Source organism: Dromiciops gliroides, chromosome 3 (genome assembly GCF_019393635.1).
Source record: "Dromiciops gliroides isolate mDroGli1 chromosome 3, mDroGli1.pri, whole genome shotgun sequence".
Taxonomy (NCBI): Eukaryota; Metazoa; Chordata; class Mammalia; order Microbiotheria; family Microbiotheriidae; genus Dromiciops; species Dromiciops gliroides.
Window position 1 is genome coordinate 521,151,507 of NC_057863.1, and position 22,002 is coordinate 521,173,508.

The 22,002-nt window shown below is 38.2% G+C and overlaps 1 protein-coding gene across 2 annotated transcripts in view; it reads right to left on the minus strand.

Moving 5' to 3' along the window:
* The window catches only part of TRPC6 (transient receptor potential cation channel subfamily C member 6), a 171,427-nt gene extending 156,993 nt beyond the window's left edge, over positions 1-14,434 (minus strand). For both annotated transcript variants that reach the window (XM_043995656.1, XM_043995655.1), the window contains exon 1: positions 13,885-14,434. In XM_043995656.1, coding sequence (XP_043851591.1) covers positions 13,885-14,048 — 164 coding nt within the window. In that variant the 5' untranslated portion in view covers positions 14,049-14,434. The remainder of the gene's footprint in view (positions 1-13,884) is intronic.
* Between the last annotated feature and the right edge of the window lie 7,568 nt (positions 14,435-22,002).

The following is a 22,002-nucleotide window of genomic DNA, read 5'->3' on the forward strand; positions in this document are numbered from 1 at the left end:
AACTACAGAACTGATACATGAAACAAAGTTGGTTATCTGAAAAAATCAATAAAAATAATCAATTTTAATGAATATGATTAAAGAGAGCAGAAAATCAAATCAATATAAAATAGATGAGCAAGGTGAAATCACAATACAACTAGAAGAGAGGAAAAAATAATTATCAGAACCTATTACATACTTATAACCTAACAATATTGAGAACACGAAAGAAGAATTTTTTAAAAAAAATATAAGATATTACATTAACTGACAATATACCAAATAGAGATTTTAATCAAATCTTAGAAAAGGAAATATAATTAACTATAAATAAACCACCAAAGGAAATAACTTATGGTCCTGATGAATTTATAGCAGACTTCTCTTGAATTCTTCTTTCTCAATTTTTGAGAATAATTTGTGAAGTATGGGTACTAACTGTGCCCTGAAAGTTTAACAGAATTCTCCTGTGATTCTCTCAGGACCAGGAGTTGGTAAAGGGTTTTTTTGTTTGTTTGTTTGGTTGGTTGTTTTTTTTTTTTTTTTTTTTTTGCTTTTTTGCTTTACAACTAGATCTATTTTCTTTTCTGAGATTCGGTTGTTCAAGATCTCTAAGTGGTCTTCAAATAGTTTGGGCATTTTATATTTTTGAAGGTTTTTATTTCTTTTGTGTCCTCAGTTTTGTTAGCATAGAATTCTACATATCTTCTGATAACTCTTTTTTCTGGTTTGCTGTGATTTCACCTTGTTCATTTGCTATTTTATTGATTTGACTTTCTGCTTTCTGCTTTTTAATCAGATTAGCTAAGATTTTAACAATTCTCTGGTTATTTTCAGAAAAACAGCTTTTAGTTTTATCATTTTTATGAAGTTTTATTTCCATTTTATTTTTCCCCTCTTCTTTTTAATATCTCCTTTTTTCAATGAATTGAGGTTTGTTTATTTGTTGGCATTCTAATTTTTAAATTCAGTTCCTTAATTCTCTCTTTTTTCTACTTTGTTAATGTAAGAATGTGATTTTTTCCCCCTGAGGATGACTTTAGCTGCATCCCAGAAATGTTAGTGTGGTTTTTTTCATCATTATCGTTTTCTTTTACATAATTATTGTTTCTATGATTCTTTCACCCAGTCATTATTTAGCATTTCTGAAGGTCTACAGAGCTGTTGTACTGACCCCATTGTTGTATGTTTGTGAAATCTGGAGAGTCTACTAGTGTCATTTCAGAAAATTGAACCACTTTCATTTGAATTATTTTAGGAAGATTCTGAAGATCACTTGGCAGGAAAAGACACCAGACACCGAAGTCCTTTCTGGAGCTGAACTGCCAAGCATTTGCCCTCTTTTGCAGAGGGCAACTCTGATGGGCTGTCCACAGTGTTCAAATGCCAAACATATGTTTGCCTAAAACATTCTTTTGCAGAGAACTCACACAAAAGCAGGTGCTCACATGGTGGTCAGAAGTGATAGAATGTCACTCTTGAAGTCTTTCTGAAGAACCTTGGTACTTATTGTGAGACACAGGAGACTCTGGGACAGGATTATCCAGCATGCCATGCCTGCATTAAAGAAGGCACTTTGCTTTATGAGCAAAGCAGAATTGTGGTAGCTCAAAAGAAACAGGAGATGCACAAATTTAGAGACATCTCCCTCCAAATGGTCATATGGACTATTTGTGCCTGACCTGTGGTAGAGCCTTCTGAGCTCATTTTAGGATGATCAACCACAGCTGGACATATTGTACATTGACCCTGACATCATGATGTTATTTTGGTCCTCTTCCAGCATGAAGGACAAACAACAGTTTTATGTAAACATTTTTATTTAAAGTTTTGAGTTCCAGATTCTATCCCTCTCCCCCAACTCCAGGCCCTTAGGTGGTAAGCAGATTAAATATATATATATATATATATATATATATATATATATATATATATATATATATATATATATATACACATATTTACATATATATGATTATGTAAAATATTTCCATATTAGTCATTAGTCCATATTAGTCAAATAAAAGAAAAAATGAAAAAGAGTGAAGAAATAGCATGTTTCAGTCTGTTGTTCAAACAATATCAGTTCTTTCTTTAGAGGTGGATAGTACACTTCATCATTAGTCCTTTAGGATTATTTTAAATTATGGTATTGCTAAGAATAGTTGTCATTCACAATTCTTCATTAAACAATACTTCTGTTACTGAGTACATTCTCCTGGTTCTGTTCCACTTCACTATACATCAGTTCATGTAAGTCCAGGTTTTTTTGAAATCATCCTGGTTGTAATTTCTTATAGCACAATAATATTCCATTACAATCATATACCACAGCTTGTTTAGCCATTCTCTAATTGATTGGCATGCCTTTGATTTCCAATTCATACCCATCTCACATGCAAAAAAAGAGCTGTTATGAATATTTGACAAACAACAATTTAAGATTTCATTGTTAATATTATATGTAGGTCTTGTATGGTTTTTATTGTGGATATATTAACTATTTTTCCATTTTTACATTTGCTTCCAATACTTGTGCCCTAGCACATAGTTCTGGCAAAAGTTCCATAGGGTTATAAGAAAAAAATACATGTATGTGTGTGTCTGTACATACATACACATATATTTTTATTTCTTTTGCTGTGCCATTTAGAAGATTCCATGAGGGTTTTAATTCTAGTTTCTCCACAAATTTGTTCAGTTGCATAGTTTTCCTTTTATTTTTCTCTTAGAGTTATCCAAAACTGAGAGAGGGATAGTGAAGCCTTCAGTCACAATTGTGAAAGTATCTGTGTCTTCTTGTAGATCAGATAACTTCCCCTTTATGAATTTGAATGTTAAGGCACATGAAGCGTATGAGTTTACAACTGATATTGTTTTTTTGTCTATGATTTTTTTCATCATAATATAATTTCCTTGTTGATCTTTTTTATTTTTATATTTTTGTTTTTGCTTTGTCAGATAGCATGATTGAACTGCTGTTGGGGACCATGTGATCTATCATAATTCTTTTTCTATTCTTTCAGTTTTAATTTGAGTAAGTCTTTGTTTTTTAAATGTATTTCTTATAAGCAATAGATTGTAGGGTTTTGTTTTCTTAACTTTATCTGTCACTTTTTCATTTTATTGGATTGTTTTATCCATCACATATGAAGTTATGTTAAGTTTATATTATTCTCCATCTGACTCCAATATTGGAGGGGGTTTTGTTGTGATTTTCCCCCTTCTACTGTAAACATACTACTATGTTCCTTCAATTACTTTATTTTTTTTTAAGAAGGTTTGTTCTTCTTGGCTCTCTTCCCTTCACACCTGATCTCATCCTCTAGTTTGTTACCCTTTTCCATTTGGAATTTTGTTTATTAGTTCCTTTTTCTCTTCTGCTTTTAACTGTTTATATAATTCATTCCCTCATTTCCCCCCTCAGTTAGTGAAGTAGATTTCTCCTTCCTTTCTTCCCCTTCAACTAGACCTATTCATTAGTTGTTTTTATTTAATTTCATTTTGTGTGCCCCTTCCGAAAAGGATATCTCTCATTTTTTTCATTATTCAGCCTCTCCTTCTGTTTACTTTAGACTCATTCTCTGATTCATGACACCTATAACTATCTTCTCTCTTCCTCTCTCCCCCTCTCTCTCTCTCTATTTCTCTCTCTCCCTCTCTCTCTCTCTGTCCCCACCATGTCCCTGATCATGCTCTCCACCACTAATCTATACCCTCCTCTGATGACCTTTTTCCCTCCATATTTACCTCAAAATATCCTCTCTGGGTCCACACTCTCTTGCTCTTCCAGATGCCAGTTGCCCGCAAGAGTTATAATTCTTTGTCTCCCAAAGTAGGAAAGTAGACATTTCACATACTAAATCCCTCAAGTCTCATCCAGTACAAGGTCCCCATCTTCTGTCATAAACCATCTTCCTTCATATATAGTAGAATTTATCAGTGGAATTTCCTCCTGCCACCAAAGCAAGGCCTGGTTCCTTTCCTCCTTTTTCCAATCCTTCCTCCCTCCCTCCTCATTCACTCCCCTGTAGGCTCTTCTCTTTCTGAGACCACAAGGAATATCTTTCCCTCATTGCTAGCCCTTGATTTGATCCCAGCACACCACACATTCCTTTCTATCCCCTTGATACCTCCTCTTTGTAGATCATTCCTTTTTGTAATGTGTTGTTGTTGTTGTTGTTGTTGTTGTTGTTGAGTCATCTCAGTCATGTCCAACTCTGTCACCCCATCTGGGGATTTCTTGGCAAGGATACTGCAGTGCTTTGTATTTCCTTCTCCAGGTCATTTTACAGATGAGGAAACTGAGGCAAAGTGGGTCAAGTAACTTGTTCAGAGTCACACAACTCAGGAATAACTCAGGAAGGCGAGTCTTCCTGACTCCAGGCCCTGGTCAAGAAAACACTGATTCTCCCATAGGCAGGTTGTCACCAGGTTCTGTCCATAATGTCCCAGGACTGCTTCTTCACAGTTACTTCTACAAGACTTCCACCTTCACCTCAGGCTCTGTGTATATATTTAGAAAGCAGTCTCTTACTGGTCTCTGTTGTTATTCTGTTGCTATTGCTGTCCTTGGATTCACTCTTCTTATATTTCTGTTCTTTGGGATGTTTAAGAAGCAAATAATCTCTTCAGTTCTGGTTTTCTTTCTAAAAAAAAATATTTCAAGCCCTCCTTTATTATTGAATGTCCATCTTTTTCCTTTGTGGTTAAACTCAGATTTGCAGTTAGGTCACACTTGGCTGTATCTTTTCCTCCAATGCTCTTCATTACCCATTATTCCATTCTCTACTACATTTTCTGATAGGTGAAGAATAGCCTTTTCTTATTTAAATTTCTTTTCCCTTGTATTTATAGGTCTTTCTCTTGATTGCTTACTGATCTTATTGTTTTTGAATTCAATTGTTAAATTTAATCACTATGTGTCTTGAAGTTTGCAGCCCTAGGGTTTTTGTTTTGGGGTTTTTTTTTCTAGAGGTGATCTGTGAATTCTTTCAGTTGGTATTTCATTTTCCACACTTAGAAGTTCTGGGCAGTTCTTTTCTATTACTTCATGAATTATAGTATTAAGGTTTTTTTGTCCTGCCATGTTCTTCTTGAGAACCTATTGTCCTTATGTTGTTGCTACCCATCCTGTCATCAAGATCAGTATGTATTGTCTGTATAGTGGGCATATTTTCTTTTGTGATAAAATAATAGAATTTGGCAGATGCCCAGGGGTCCCACCTGATTGATTTAGTATTGTTTGAATTGGGTGAGAATGAGAAACTAAGTACCTACTTAGAAATGATTGGAGACCACACCTGGCCAGCCCTGAGTGACATATACTACTGACATCAGCAGGGGGGACCACTCTCAGCCAACCAACTTGAAGGACCTCCCTTTTGGGGGGAAGGAAAGAAAAAGTAGAAAAGGGAATGCTCACGCAGAGGAGCTTGGGGAACGTACCAGAGAGGGACTGGACAGCTGACTCCCACTGAAACGATGGACCCCAGGTGGTAAGTGATTAGAAGCAAGGCCAGCTCTTAGAGCTGGCTGAACTGGAAGCAAATCTGGGGTTTGAGTCAGTCTTTGCTAGAGCCAGGGAGGTTATCCGTTTTTCTCTTCCCCTATTTCCTTGTCCCTGGCTTTATTAACTTCACCTTTATTGTAAATTTTATTACCATTAATAAAACCTGGTTTGTTTGTGGGAAAGAGGCTGTTAATCTCCTTTCTTATTAGCCTGGGAGAAATAACTAAAAAAAAAGCAGTTTTTAAGGGAGGAAACTTTGGACCTAGAGGTCTCTCATTATTTTCTGAACCCCAATATTATGGCAAGCCATCCAATTAACTCTCCCCATAATAAATTTGGCCCCTACACTTTTAATGTTAGTTATTTTTGCTTTTCTTTTGCTAGATTGTTTTTCACTTTTACATGTTTACATTCTTAATATATTGTTCTCTTTTGTTTCTTAGATGAAACCTGTCATTGTAGAGTCCAGTTTTTCAATTCTGCCCATTATTTTTCCTATAATTGTCACTTCTCTTTTAAATTAATTCTTAAATTAAATGTAATTGTGATGTAACAGCATGTTGTGATTCTGTATTCTCCTCACATGCCACAGGGTCTTCTGTCTCATCAAGTATTGAATTGTTTTTCTTTATTTTGCTGTATTTTTTCACAGATGCCTGAACTAATTTACTAGATCTAAAGGACAAATTTCCTTCTGTTGTTGTTTTCCCTGTTGATATATCTGCTAATGCTCAAGGTCTTAGAATTTTCTTCCTTCTAAGACCTTTACTAATTTCGGACTTTTCCCTCCTAATTTCCCCCTATTCAGTGAAATTTTTCCTTAATGCAATTTGTACATCACTGAAACCATACCCTTCATCAAAGGGTCCTTCAGAAAGAGAAAAAAAACTCAGAACTTTGCTACCAAAATGGTCTGTGACCTCAAGGATAGGTGACCCAACCTCACTCTCATACCCTTTCCCCCTCTGCTTCCCTACTTTAAAACAAATGGCTTTGAGAACTGTTGAACTCCTCAATGGAACAACCGAGATCCAAGCCTGGTCCTTATTACTTGCATTAAGATACAGTCTATAGTTAATATAGGCAGCTTCTTGAATTTAGATCCCTGTGCTGACAATGTAGACAATATCCAGACTGCCAAGGTTCTCTGCTTGTGGGAGCTCTACTTGGATTATGTATGTTACACATATTCTATTTCATTATTTTCCCTTTATATTCATATTCCTTTAATTGATAAATTAGATTATAGACTCCTCTGGGGCAGAGATCTTGGACTGTATCCTCAAAGAATAGCACAATGTGCCAAGTTAGTTATTCTTGAAATTTTTCATGTAAATATTTTGTCAATGAATAATCATTAAAAATACTCATTGGATGCTTATGTTTATATTCCTGTACTACACACACACACACACTCACACTGTGTCCCAAAAATCTTACTGAAGTTTTAAGCAGCTTTAAGTTTCACAAAGTAAAACTTAAGAATTTTAGGATGTGTGTATACATACTCTACATACTCACATTTGATATTTTAAGTTCACTAGAAAGGTTAACTACTTTAGAGGTATATATAAAGCAAAGAATATTTTTATGAAGTATAAGACATTTCATATTTACTTAAAATGAGTTGCACACCTCATTTTACTAATATCAGGGTTTGGTTGTTATTTTTTGTTTGTTCAGACTTATGATTCTCATTCAGTTCAACAATTGGTAATCACAAATAGCAATTTTCACTGATAGGATTCAATAACATTAAAATTTTTATGAAAGAGCTGATGAAAGGAATGAAAAATAAAGTTTTTCTCTTTGTAAAAAAAAAAAGGATGGGAATGAAAGATGAAGTGCCCTATATGGCATCATCTCAACCCAGAAATGAGTTTTAACTACCTGGGGAAAAGAGATTTATGAAATCTCTATGTGCTCAACAAGCATTTATTAAGTAGCTATTGTGGGCCAGGTATGTAAAAGCAAAATATGAAATTGTTCTTGCACTCAGAGAACTTACATTATAAGGGAAAGGGAAGAACAGAAAAATTTAGAGACAGGAGGAGGGCTACATTTGGTATCAGTGGATTTAGATTTAAATATCCTCACTGTCAATTACTACGTGTTTGTCAATAGGTAAATCACTGAACCTCTCTTGGCTTCAGGTTCCTTATCTTTAAATAGATTAGACTAGAGGACCTCTAAATTACCCTCCAGCTCTATTTTTTTAAGTAATAAAAACTTTTATTTATAGTTTGGGGTTCCAATTTTTATCCCTTCTTCCTTCTCTCCCCTCCCCCCTCCCTGAAGCGGTAAGCAATCAGATATAGGTTATAAATGTACAATTCTGTAAAACATTACCATGTTAGTCATTTTGTATATGAAACCTTGAATAAAGGAAAAAATGAAAGAGGGAAAAATAGTATGCTTCAATCTGTGTTCCATCAATATCAGTTCTTTCTTGGGAGGTGGATAGTATGTTTCATCAATAATCCTTTGGGATTGTCTTGGATCACTGTATTGTTGAGAATAGTTAAGTCTTTCACAGTTCTTCATCAAACAATATTGTTGTCTCTGTGCACAATCTTCCCTTGGTTATGCTCTCTTCACTATACATCAGTTCATACAAGTCTTTCCAGGCCTTTCTGAAATCAACCTGCTTGTCATTTCTTATAGCACAATAATATTCTATCACCATCATATACCACAGCTTGTTTAGCCATTCCCCAATTGATGGACATTCACTCCAACTTTATTTCCACAGATAAACCTAGGCTTGCAAAAAGCCCATTTGTATGGGCAGTAGTGGGATAGGCAGTGCTATTATCTGGGGGCAGGGGGGACAGGTAATGATGTCTCATGTAGCAGATGACAATAGAGCTTAGCCTTGAAAGGAACCAGGTATTCCAAAAACTAGAGGCAAAAGAGTGTATTCCAGGCACAGGGATGGGACATATCATGTCATATACTAGACCTGTTGGACTGGGAGAGAGATGTGTGAGGGGGTGTACTGGGAAATCATTCTGGAAAAATGGGCTACACACACATTGTGAAGGATTTTAAAAGACAAAAAGAAGACCATATATTTTAACATGGTAACAATAAAAAACCATCAAAACTTCTTGAGCAAGGAAAGGGCACTGTGATATCCATGATTTATGATTTTTAATTTGGCATGTAAATTGGAGGATGAATTGGAGAGGAGCAATTGGGAATAGAGAAATCAATTAGGAAGTTATTATAATAGGGCAAGAAGTGATCAGGATAGGGTGGTTATACATGAATAAAGACATGAAATGTGTTATAGATATTGAAAAAATTTGGCAACTGATTGAAAATGATAATTTAGGGATAGTGAAGAATTGAGGAATATTTCAAGATTATGAACCCAGTGACTAAAAAATGATATTGCTTTTAACAGAAATAGGGAAATCAGGAAGAGTGGTAGGTTTAGAGAAAAAGATAGTGAATTCTAGTTTGGACATATTGAGTTTGAGGTGCCTAAAAATATTTAAGCAGAACTGTGCAACAGACAGTTGGTAATATAGGACTTGAGTTTAAGAGAGAAGAGGGGGCTTGATATGTAGATTTGGGAATCAGATTCATAAAAATTACACTTGAACTCATGGGAGAAAGAAAAGAGAAAAGAGCTCACTGAGAGTATTGATAGAAGAAGAGGTTTAAGAGCAGCACTTTTAGGGACAATAATGGCTAAGACATGAGGCATGCATAGATGATGAGCTAGCATTACAGATCAAGGAGTGGACTGCTGGGAAAAGAATACCAGTGTTAAGAAAACTCAGAGTATTTATCAGAAAAAAAAATTAAACCTCACCAAAAGAGTCCAAGATACAAACTATTATGAAAATTTTCATGTCAAATTAACAGACAAAAATAACAATAGCAAATAAACTAATAAAATCTTTAGAATTCAGAGGCTCAGAAAAAGTAACATTCATTACAGGGATTTGCAAATGTTCAAATTTCTTTCCATACAATAAGCACATGTGCTCTTTTCAACTTACTAAATAATTTCTGTTCATCTCTCTGCTGTTCAGCTCAACCCATCAGCCATATTATAGCAACATATGAATTGTGCTTCTTCCCTCCTTTCTCTAAGGACTGATGTGTCCTGAAAGAATGCAGAACTACCTTCCCTGTTCTGCCTCTCCCTTAGTATTGGGAAAGAAGGGAAAGATAGAGAAAGGGAAGAAGAGAAAGATTTTCTGTGGTGAAATAGTAGGGGGCAAGAAGGACAGCAAGAGAAAGAGAACGGAACAGAACAGAAGAGATGTCTTTAGTTTATACCAAGGAAATGTTATTCAGGGACAACAGGGAACTCCAGAGATGTTTGAGAAGGCTACAAATGCTGTAGAACCATGAAGATCTTCAGAATGTTTAAATGAGAGAGAGAGAATAACTCAGCCACCCCCATTCCTGACTCAACCCTCTTTGAGCAACTGAGACTAGAGTCCAGACAGGACTGGTGGGGCAGGTACTTTTCAGAGAAGCTCTTGTAACCTGAATAGAAAATGAATAGAGAGGGTTAATGGGGGGACAGGGGGGAGGAACCAAAGGTTGCTTAATAGAGCATTTACTTAGTTTCCCTCCATTTAATAAACCCTTATACCATATCGTGAACCCTGTGCATATAAGCAGGTAATTAACTTCAGTATGCAAGGGATTGGGGAATGTTGTGTTTGGAAAGTTTTGGGCGAAAAGAGCATACCTGGACCCTTCTAATGATGAGAAAATCCCTGACATTAATATTATAGTGCTTTTGGGATTCCTGAATCAAATAAAGAAACATAGAATTATGGGCCATAAAGGTGTTCCCTGATTATCTATTTCTGTTGGGATTGACGAGCATTTATTAAACCAACTGCAAACCAAACCCTGGACTAGGTGCTTTGACTACAATGACAAAAACAAAACAATCTTGGTCCTCAAAGAGTTTAAATTATACTGTATCTGTTTGAGTGCTGTGAGTTGGTGGGGAAGGGGTGGAAAAATATAAGCAAAATGTAGTTAATTATAATAGAATCAGACAAGTCAGTTACACCACCATATACAATTGGGAAAAGAAAAAGGAAAAATATACATTTGTGGTTGAGGAAATTACCTAATGCCTTTGAATCACTTCCTTTCAAATTACCCCCTTGAAATCTACAAATATTTACTCTAACCATTTCTCACCATAATGGCTTTTCCCAAAAACACAGGAAAAAGTGATAAAACAGAGTGGCCAAGATGATAGGAAATAACTAGAAAACACTGTATTTAATGTGAAGCCTAATGAAAAGAAAGCAGCATTCTTTTTTTAAGTTATGGAAAATATATTGGATTTGGGGTCAGAATAACTTGGTTTCAAGTCTAGTCTATGCAAGTCACCAGTTAAATGACCCTGAATAAATCATTTAACATCTCTGAGCCTCATTTTCTTTACCTGTACAATGGGCATAACAGTTGTTGCACTACCAATCATGACATGATGCTGTAAAGAAAGTTTACTTTGTTAGCTGTAAAGTTTTATAAATATACATACATATGTGTGTATGTCTGTGTGTATATATATATTTGTGGGTAGTAATTATTAATATCAATGGATTTAACTATTGGATTTCAAACTCCTTGAGAACAAAGATTGCTTTTTATTCTTTGTATATTCTCCCAAACTTAGATGAATATCTTACCTGTCGACAAAGTTCATCTACCTCAAAGAATGGCCTAAAGAGACAACATGGAATGATACAGAAGAATGTTGGAATCAGTAAGAGGATTTGATTTTGAATCCTGGCTCTGCCACTTAGTTTCCTGTGAGACTTTGACAAGTTATTTAACTTCTATGGGCTTCAGTTTCTTCATCTGTAGTCTAAAGGATTTGTATTAAATAACTTATAAGATACCTCCCATGTGGAAATCTACAGTATGAAGCAAAATGAATGCCCAAAAATGGATATCATTCAATCGATCAATATTATTAAACACTTAAAATGTACCAAAGTCAGACAACAAGAATTTAGAAAGTGCCTACTATGTGCCAGGTGCTGTGTTAAGCACTGAGGACAAAATGAGAAGCAAAAAGACAGTCTTTGCTCTCAAGGAGCTCACAATTTGGGGGATGCAACAAGCAAAGAAATACATACAAACAAGTTATGTACAAGATAAACAGGAAATAATTAACATAGGGAAGGCACTAGAATTAATAGGGACTGGGAAAGTTTTCCTGTAGATGGAGAGATTTTAGTTGGAACTTAAAGGAAGCCAAGAGGTAACAATGAGGAGGGACAGCATTCTAGGCATGGGAGACAGCCAGAAAAAATGGCCAGAGCTGAGAGATGGAGTGTCTTCTAAAGAACAAGGAAACCAGTGTCACTGGGGGGGGGGGGGAGAGAGAGAGATTGTGTAAGAAGATTAGAAAAGTAAAGTGGGGATGGGGCTAGATTGTGAAGCCTTTAATTGACAAACAGCATATATTTGATCCTAGGGATATAGAGAACACTGAAGTTTATTGAGTAGATGGGTAACATGGTCGGACTTTGCTTTAGGAAAATTATTTTGGCAGTTGAATGGAAGATGGACTGGAGTGGAAAGAGACTTGTGGAAGGCACTGTGTTAAGCATGGAGGATAGAAAAAAACACGCAAAAAAGTACCTATCTTCAAGAAGACAGCCACATGTAAGTAAATAGGTACAAAGATGATACACATACATGATAAGTGGAAGGTAACCTTAGAGAGGATATACATATGCTGGCTTCACAGTACAGACAAGGTAACTTTTAAAAGTCAAAACCACCATCAACTTGCCATAAAAAATGCATTAAATTATCATAATATATGAATAAATACATTAGAAAGAGAAGTTCTTTTTGATGCTCTTTATCTTCAAGCAGCATTTCCAGATAAGCAACTAACCTCTGCCCCAAGAACAGAGTTTTAGATGTGCCAGCTCACTCTGGGTTTTAGAGAGGAGTTTCTTTGGAAAACAGAAAAGAAGACAACTTTCATTACAAATAAAAGTACAGTACTCGGGCACTTTCACTGACTGGAGGTCTAATTTGTCCCTCTCTGCAGCCACAGTCAGTTTGGGTGCCCTCACATTAACTACCTAGTGTTTCCGACTATGATGCAATACTCTTCTATTAGCAAACTGCCTTGTAAAGGGTCAGGAAGCCTTACCAACAAAAAAGAGGGAGGGATATGCTTTGGCATAAAGAAAAAACACAGTCTCTAGGGGACAGACATAGTTCTGCTAGAGAGGTGGGAGGGTGAGAAAGAGGGAAACTCTTTCCTAGTCTTCTTTCTCCCAAAGGCAAATCCTTAAATAACCTCTGACTATTCATCCCTAGATTATGGGTACTACCCTCTCCAGTCTCCTTGACCTTATGTTGGCACCAACCTCAAAGACTGTTTTTCCATGAATACTGAAATCTTTTGCCCAGATCCTGGAAAACCAAGATTTTACTTCACTGCAACTACCATGAGGACACTGTGCCCATCATATCATGACGCCTCACAGCTAGAAAGAGAGATTTGGATCTTTGGAAAATGTTTCCAAGACTAACAAACATTTTTTGTTTATGATCAAAAAAAGATGCTGTAACTATGACTTCCTTCCCAAGGAATAAAGTGGGAAGGATATTTGGGAGTATCAGTGATGTGATTCAATGTCTTCACCCACAAACATAGATCAGTGCTTAAGATTCTTGGGGCCACCCATCCTGGTCAGTTCCAAATGACCAGTTGGAGAGCAAAAATCCAAGCTAGAAGAAGAGGTAGGGAAAGGAAGATACAGGAGAAAGGGGTTATAAGAGAAGGTGGATGGATGTGAGTTCCAAGGAAAGGGAGGGGTCTGCTAGCAGTGGTTCAAGTTCCCCAGTCCAACATACAGAGGCTACAGGAGAAGGTCCCCTCCTCACACTTCCCTCCTCCACTGCTTCTAAGCCCACATGGAAAAGAAAAAGTCAAAAAGAGTGCAGTGTCTAGCTCCTTTGCTTCTCAGCAGAATGCATTTTTAGGTGGCAAATCCAGTTTGGAGGAAAGTTGGCACCTTCAAGTATAGATGAACACATGCAACCACAAACATCCAATATATATGCAGGTACATGCATCCAACAATAGGCTGGCAGTTAGTGTTTCAACAGGGTCCGTCTTTGTCTTTCTCGGCATATATGTTGTCTCTGCCTGTGTCTGTTTCTCACTCTATCTGCATCTGTCTCTATCTCTATATCTCTGTCTCTGTTTCTCTGTATATCCTGGTCTGTCTCATTTTCTGTCTCTACACACAGGTACAGACAGACAGACAGACAGACAGACAGACAGACACACACACACACACACACACACACACACACTCGCACTGCTCGAATCCTCCCGCCCCTGGGCAGTGCCCAGCACTCACATGCAGGGATAGTAGCCATAGGGAGGCAGAGCAGAGGGCTGCTGTAGGGAGTTGTCCTCGCAAAGCTCCGAGTCGATGAGCAGGTAGTCCTGGCTCTCATTTCTCCGAGCCCCGGTTCCAGGAGTGCAGACCCTCCGAGGGCCATAGGGAGAGTTCTGACTCATGGCCCGCGCTTAGCCGGGACAGGAACGGGGCACCCTGGGACAGCTCAGCCGTGGCCCCAGTTGTAGCCCAGAGTCCCCAGGCCAGAACACGCAGTGAAGGTGCCTCTAAGTGCAGTCTCAGTCTCCTGTGCTGGAGGGAGGGAGGGCCCTGGGGCCCAGCTTAAGCAGGGGTCAGACACTCCTTGGAGAAGAGGGTTGACAGCACTGATGAGCGGAAAGGCTCACGCTGCCACTGCCGTGGCTCCTGCCCAGCAGGGCACTTTGAAGAACAGACAGGAAGGGGGCCCAAGCTTCCCCTGTCTCACTAGAACGGACCTTCGGAGCCCCTAGGGAAGCGAGCGTGCGCTCCCCGCTCTCTGGGGCTGGGCAGAGTGCTGGCAGGCAGGCGGGGTCACTGAGGGAGCGGAGCGCTCTCACTAGCTCACCAGAGAGGAAACCAGAGGGAGCGGGAGTGATGAAGAGTTACTATGTCAACCAAGACTGTCCGCCCCCCACTTCCCCGCCTTCTTCCCCCCCCCCCAGCAGCTCGCGTCATGCTCCCGTTGTCTGTCCCACCTTCAAAGGGAGCCAAACCGGCCCCTAGAACCACTAAGGTGAAGTTTGCACTTCGAGCTTCCCGGGACGGGACGGATTCGAAAGAATCAAAGCAAGGAGTATTCCCGAGGTCCAGGCTCTGCCAGCCTCAGGTATTTCGATAACACCATCGAACCGGGTTCTCTCTCCAGGATGGTTATCTTCCGTGTGCGCTCCTCGAAGAAGGAAGTCCACGCATTCCAAAGGTTCCGTGCGGGCTGCCCTAACAGTGGCAGCTTCATCTTTCCGTTATGCTCTTTCTCTTTCAGCAGTTTCCTTGTTGCGCCCCCCCCCCACCGCCGCCTCGCCCCAACCTCCGCAAATGTCACAGCCTTCTAAAATATACACCCATGGGGCCCCTCCTCGGCAAAGAAGGGAGGCAAATTAAATTTAAAAAAAAGATAAAACAAAATGTACAGCGTTCCAATAATGTCTTTTCAAAATGATGATGATGCTTCACAGCTCATAGACCTCGAGAGCTTGCAACTCTGTTCCATTCCCCTTACGATCGACATCTATTTCTCTTGGTTCTCACCATAACCCAGTGAGGTAAAGGGAGTGCAGATAAGGGAATTAGGGAATTAGCTTAAATGGCCATCTCAGTGTCACTGGGCTTGGATTGAAAACAGTCCAGGCCGTGAAGGCAGGCTATCAACCCCAGGCACTTGCCACTCTGGTCAGGTTGGCCTCTCAAGGGTAGAAGAGAAGTAAGTGCCTGCTGTGTGCAATGTGCTGGAAGGGCTATGTTATCTCATTTCTTGGGTATTGCTATTTCTATTTTACACATGAGGAGACAAAAAGCCAGACAAGCTAAGTGAGGCAAAGATCGCACAGCTAGAAAAGAGGAAAGACAGGCAAGAATGGGGGTCTTCTCATTGCAATCATCCAGCTGTATCATAGCTGTCTGAATAAGGACCCGCAAGTCTTATTCAGTAGACAAGAAACACCCACTTCAGAATGAAAACTCCTTCAGAGCAGGGATTGCTCCCCTCCCTTTTTGTAGTCTCTGTAGATCCCAAGTCTCAAAGCGCCTAGCACATAGTAGGTGTTTACTAAGCCTTTTTTTTTTCCTTCAGGGCAATAAGGGTTAAGTAACTTGCCCAAGATCACACAGCTAGTAAGTGTCAAGTGTCTGAGGCTGGATTTGAACTCATGTCCTCCTGAATCCAGGGCCGGTGCTTTATCCACTGTGCCACCTAGTTGCCCCCATACTAAGCTTTTTGAAAAGAAATCAATTCAATTCAACAATTGCACGTGAAAAACCTTTGGAAAAGAAATTCTTCAATTTAACATTTATTAAATACCGATTGCACAATGAGCAATGTGCTAGAGGAGATAAAAATACAGAATCCTGAGATTACACCACATACATAAATGACTATAATATTTGACAGGCTAATAATAATAATAATCCTTATATAAATACAAGTCAATAAACATTAAATGCCTACTGTGTGCCAGGCACTGTTCTAAGCACTTTATAGTTTTTTTAAGGTTTATAAAATAATTTCTTTACAACCCAATGAAATAACTTTGAATGTCTATATTCCTTATTTGCCCATTGTTTTCCACATTTTATTTGGAGAAATTTGTTTTAAAATCTTCTTTGAGCCAACTACATACAAGTAGCAAACACTTCCACTAGAATAAGGCAGATAACATTAGTAAAAATCTAGATAAGAAGACTATACAATAAGCAGTATCAAATGATACTGAAATATCATCGGTTGCATATTGGAACCGCATATTGCAATGTTATGTTTGTTCAATTCAATCCAATCTGACATTTCTTAAGTATGTATTATGTGCCCCAAACTGTGCTACCTTCTGGGGATACAAAGACAAAATCAGAAAACCGTCTCTACCTTGGGACCACTTACACTCTGGAAGGAAGAATGACAAGATGTAACCTAGTTAAGTAAATACAAAGAAGATATTAATTTCTAATCTTCCCAAAAACACCAAGGCACCTTCCTGTGTCTGTAGACAAAATCAAGGTGCAGAAGAGCAGCAGGGATAAATTTCACACTCTGACTGGGTCTATGCACGCAAAGGGAGACTCAAAATTTTGCCAATTTGGGAAACAACTCAAGACCCATCTGCAAGAAACATTTTAGTCTAAAACACTTTGTGGGCATATTATCCAGATGATTATCTCTATTATTCACTTTCCAACTTTCCATAAGACCCAACAGAAAGGGCATACTGATTAGGTGAGTATCCCCTAGCATCTCTTCTTTTGGGAAAGTACTGACTATAGCATGTCTACTTGGAATGCAATTTCTTAAAAGGTAGATGCATTTCCCAGTCATGCTGTTTCAGCAAGACATCTTTGAAGAAAAGTTCACTTACACAGGGATATTTTTCAACAAAAACTAAGTGATAGAATAGCAAGTAATGATCAATGGTTATGGCTATAAACAAAGAGCCATAAGGTACATTGGTGGTTAGTGATTTTCTTGAATATTGTTTGATCCTTTACTTTAAAGAAAGTTGGACAAAATAACCCCAAAGCTTCCTACCCACTTTAACATTCTATGATTTTTCCCACGGTGGTCACAAAAATATACCTATCCTCCTCCAGTGCTCAATTTTCTGTCTATATCATTGAATTCATTCTCTCCTGTCTTGAGAACTACCTGACATATTCCTGCCAGCCTATAACGTATTATTGCTATTCAAAGGTGTGTTAGTGTAATTATCACTATTGGGAAAACAAATTACAGCAATAAAAAGAGGGAAGGGGAGTAAAAACCTTTTCTATTTATGGATTTATGAAGCTTATTTCTCGTCAGTGTGTGAAAAATGAAGGACAGATCTTCAGCCAACAGTAACACATATTTTCACAACTGTTTTTATGTTTCTCCATCCTAAGACATGTGGAGTCATGTCTAAGGCATGTTTGTTGCTATCTAATAACTAATGGAGAGGGTAGCATAGCTTAATAATAATAACTAGCATTTATATAACTCATTGAGGTTTACAGAGTGCTTTATAAATATTGTCTCATTTCATCTCCACAACAACTCTGGAATATAGGGGTTAATATTATCTCCATTTTACAATTGAAGAAACTGAGGTAGACAAAAGTGAAATGATTTGACCAAGATCACAGAGCTATTACATGTCTGAGACCAGATTTGAACACGGGTCTTCCTGACCCCATATCTGGTGCACTATTTACAATATCACCTTGTTCTGAAAAGTCAACCTTGGAGTCAGGAAGAGCTAAGTTCTAGTATTGCCATGGACATCTACTAGTTGTGTGACAATGGGCAATGTGGTACAGTGGAAAGATAATTATGTTTGGATTTACGTGAACCTCAGTTCAAATCTGAGCTCTTCTAATTACTACCTATATGACTTTGGTCAAGTCAATTAACCTCTTTGGGCCTCAGTTACCTCATCTATAAAATGAGTCTATTGGACTAAATGCCCTTTAATGTTCTTTCCAGCTCTACATCTATGATCCTGTTGTTTAACCTTTCAGTCCTCCCCAGCAACTATGTAAAACTCTAACTTAAGAACAAGTTAATTGCTATGTGGGGTGATTGGGAGGAAATAAGTATTTATATAGCACCTTCAATGGCCTGAACCCTATAAGTCCTTTACAAATATGATCTCATGTGATCCTCAAAACAACTCTGTCATCACCATTTTTACACTTGAGGAAACTGAGGTTAAGTGACTTGCCCAGGATCACTTAGCTAGTAAGTGTCTTAGCACAGTGCCTGACATGTAGCAGGTACTAAATAAATGTTTACTGTATTGTAGTAAATGCCTGAGGTTGGATTTGAACTCAGATTTTTCTAACTCCAGGCCAAGTGCCCTACCTACCATGTCACCAGTTGCCTCTAACTTACAAAGTCATGGTCTACATTTGTGTAAGGAGTTTACTCATTCAGATGAAATCACAAGTGAACTAAAATGTAATTGACACATAAAATAAGTAATGATTGAAAAGTAATTAGACACTAAATAAGCTGCCTTTTTGTTTATTACAACTATTACATTTAAGACTACACTGTAGGGGCAGCTAGGTGACGCAGTAGATAAAGCACCAGCACTGGATTCAGGAGGACCTGAATTCAAATCCGGCCTCAGACACTTGACACTTACTAGCTGTGTGACCTTGGGCAAGTCACTTAACCCTCATTGCCCCACCAAAAGAAAGTTTAAAAAAAGACTACATTGTATACAATATTTGAAATAACAACAAAATAAATACTTCAATACAACAATAACAAGCTAATTTATTTGCTGGCACCAAACAGAGAAAAAAATTGTGGCATAGTAACAGATTTTAATTTATTTTCTACTCATATTGTGACATATTGTGCATTAGAAAAAAGCCCGTAAACATCAGTGGTGCCATTTCAGCTTTAGCTTCAAAGAGAAAATCGAATATTGTTTACTGTTACAGACTTAGCTGTTGGTGGATCTCATCATAACACTATTTCATTCTCATGTAACATCCTTGCCACTGGAAAAACTAATCCCTTTAAACATATGTTGTGAAACTAATTTATTGTTTCACAAGATAAGGCTTGTCATCCTGTAATGTTGTATTTGAAGACTAGTTAGTGAAGGAGAAGTAAAGCTAACAAATGTATTTCACACAGACACAGAATCAGAGCTTCAGAATGTTCATGCTGGGAAGGACTTGAGAGACTTTAGTCCAATTCTCTCACTTTTCTAGTGAGGAAACCAAGGGCCAGAGAAGTAATGTCAAATGAAGTCCAAAATATTCATTAAGTTCCTACTATGTGCTAGGCACTGTGCCGAGCACTAGGGATACAAAAGAAGGCAAGGCAGTCCAATACAAGGAACTCGCAGTCTTATGGAGGAGATAACAGGTAAACAACTATCTAGAATCAATATATACACTCAGAATATCCTACACAATGAACAGCAAGAAGGTCAGAGTCATTGAATTATGAAGAACACAGAGGGGAATAAGATGTAAGAAGAGAACAGGTTATGAAGATCTTTAAAAGCCAAAGAGGGGATTTTGTATTTGATCCTAAGGGCAATAGGGAGTTGTAGGTAATAGGTACCTTTCCCTACTGAAATTATAGGTTAATATTTTTCAATCAACAAAAATCTACCTTCTCTCTTTTCCATCTCAACTCCCTGCCACACCAATGAGAATGGAAGAGAAAAAAAATCCTGGTTGTGTGTGTCTGTCTGTGTTTCTGTGTACACACACACACACACACACACACACACACACACACACACACATATGTATATATATGAGAATGAAAGAGAAATAAAATCCTGGTTGTAAATATGTGTGTATATATATACATATATATACATATATACACACACACATACATGTATGTATATATAAATGTACATGTACATATTTACAACCAGGATTTTATTTCTCTTTTATTCTCATTGGTGTGGCAAGGACACATATATGTGTGGCACACAAACATATATTCAAACAAAACAAATTTCAGCATCGGTCATATCCAAAACAACGTTTCATTCTGTACTCTTAGCCCTTCTCCTCTTTATATGATGTGTATGAGGTGTTCATGGAGGACTAGCACCTCTGGTGTCAGAGCTTGCTGAGCCCTTTTCTGGGCTCATTCATCTTTGGTGTCCACCTGTCACTCAGCTCTCACCAATGGCTCCAAGGAGCTGCAGCATATGCAGTGGCCACACTGGTAAAACTGTCTCAACAGATGTGCTAAACCAGGTTAAGGGGAACCAACAGCCTCAAACCCATCAATGAGTTAGGGGGATGCCTACTGTAAGCATATGAAAACTTCCCCCAATATAATGGGTGCATGCGAACAATTTGTTTCAAAGACCATAAATTCAACTGAAGCAGGTGCTGTGGAGCACTCAGTTTGTTCAGTTGTCAAAGAAACCAGGGTCATCCACTGCATCCTGGGCCATCACTACTCTTCCTGACTTTTATCTTGTCACTAGACTTTGATGACCCTGGTGAGATGGTGAGATTGATGACTCTGCAACTCTGTCTCACTTCAATTCATGCTCAAGTCAAAACCTCACCCTGTGATGTCACTGGTCCTCTTCAAAAAGGTAGGAGGAACAACAGCAGTGGCAGCAAGGAAGTACGTAGTATGTTTTATCATAAATCCTCCACAATTGTGTTTGGTCATTAGGTTGATTTGAGTCCCCAGTTCTTTCAAAGATGTTTGACTCTACCATATTGTTGTCAATGTATAAATTGGTCTCCTGGATCTGTGAACTTCATCTGCATCAGTTCATAGAAGTCTTCCTAGGTTTCTTTGAAATCATTCCCTTCATCATTTCTTACAGCACAATGATATTGTTGTCCCTTTTCAGTTGTATCTGACTCCTTATGACCCCCAGTGGGGTTTTCTTGGCAGAGATACTGGAGTGGTTTGCTATTTCCTTCTCCAGCTCATTTTACAGATGAGAAAACTGAGAAAAACAGCATTCAGTGACTTAGCCAGGTCACCTAGCTGTTGTTGTTCGTCCTTCATTATTAAAGAGGACCATGAAATCTGGGTGATGCCATGACTTGCAGTGAATTGGATTTGTGAAGGAGAGCTGTGCAAGGTCATCAACCTCACTCTCTGCTCCAGAGCTATCTGGGTCCAGTGATATATATCAGGACAACTGGAGATGGCTCCAGATGTTTAAAGCAATTGGGGTTAAGTGAATTGACCAGGGTCACACAGCTAGCAAGTGTCTGAGGTGAGATGTTAATTCAGGTCCTCTTGACTCCAGGACCAGTGCTCTGTCCACTGGGCCACCTAACTTCCCTAAGTCTAGTAAGTTTCTGAAGATGGATATAAAACTCAGGATGAGGAGTCTTCCTGACTCCAAGCTTGGCACTCTCTTCACAAGGCCACCAAGTGCTCAAAAACTCTATCTCTGATCCCAAATCATGATATGGATCATGTCCCCATATTAGAATGTGAGCAATTAATTCTTGTTTAGTTCCTCATGATTATTCATGTGTATTTACATTTTTAATCTTTCTCTTAAATCCTGCATTTGAACTTCAAAGTTTCTATGCAACTCTGGTCTCTTTATCAGGAATGCTTAGAAATTTCCTTTTTTTAACTTCTAGAACTCATTTACTTTTATAAATACATTTTTAAAGTATCTTTAAACTCTTGCATCATCTCTTTCAAGAATTCTAGTTAAATTTGGACTGAAGCCATGTTTTTCTTTGAGGCTTTGCTTGTAGATGTTTTGGAGTCATTCTCTCCTTCTAGGCTTATATCTTAAGTGTCCCTGTCACCATAATAGCTTTTTATGATGGGAATAATTTTTTGTTTGTTACTTTTCCATCTTACTTCTATACTTTGGACTTGATGTTAAAATGAGGCTCTGTGCATGTCTAGAGGGAATGTCTGGGCTAGTA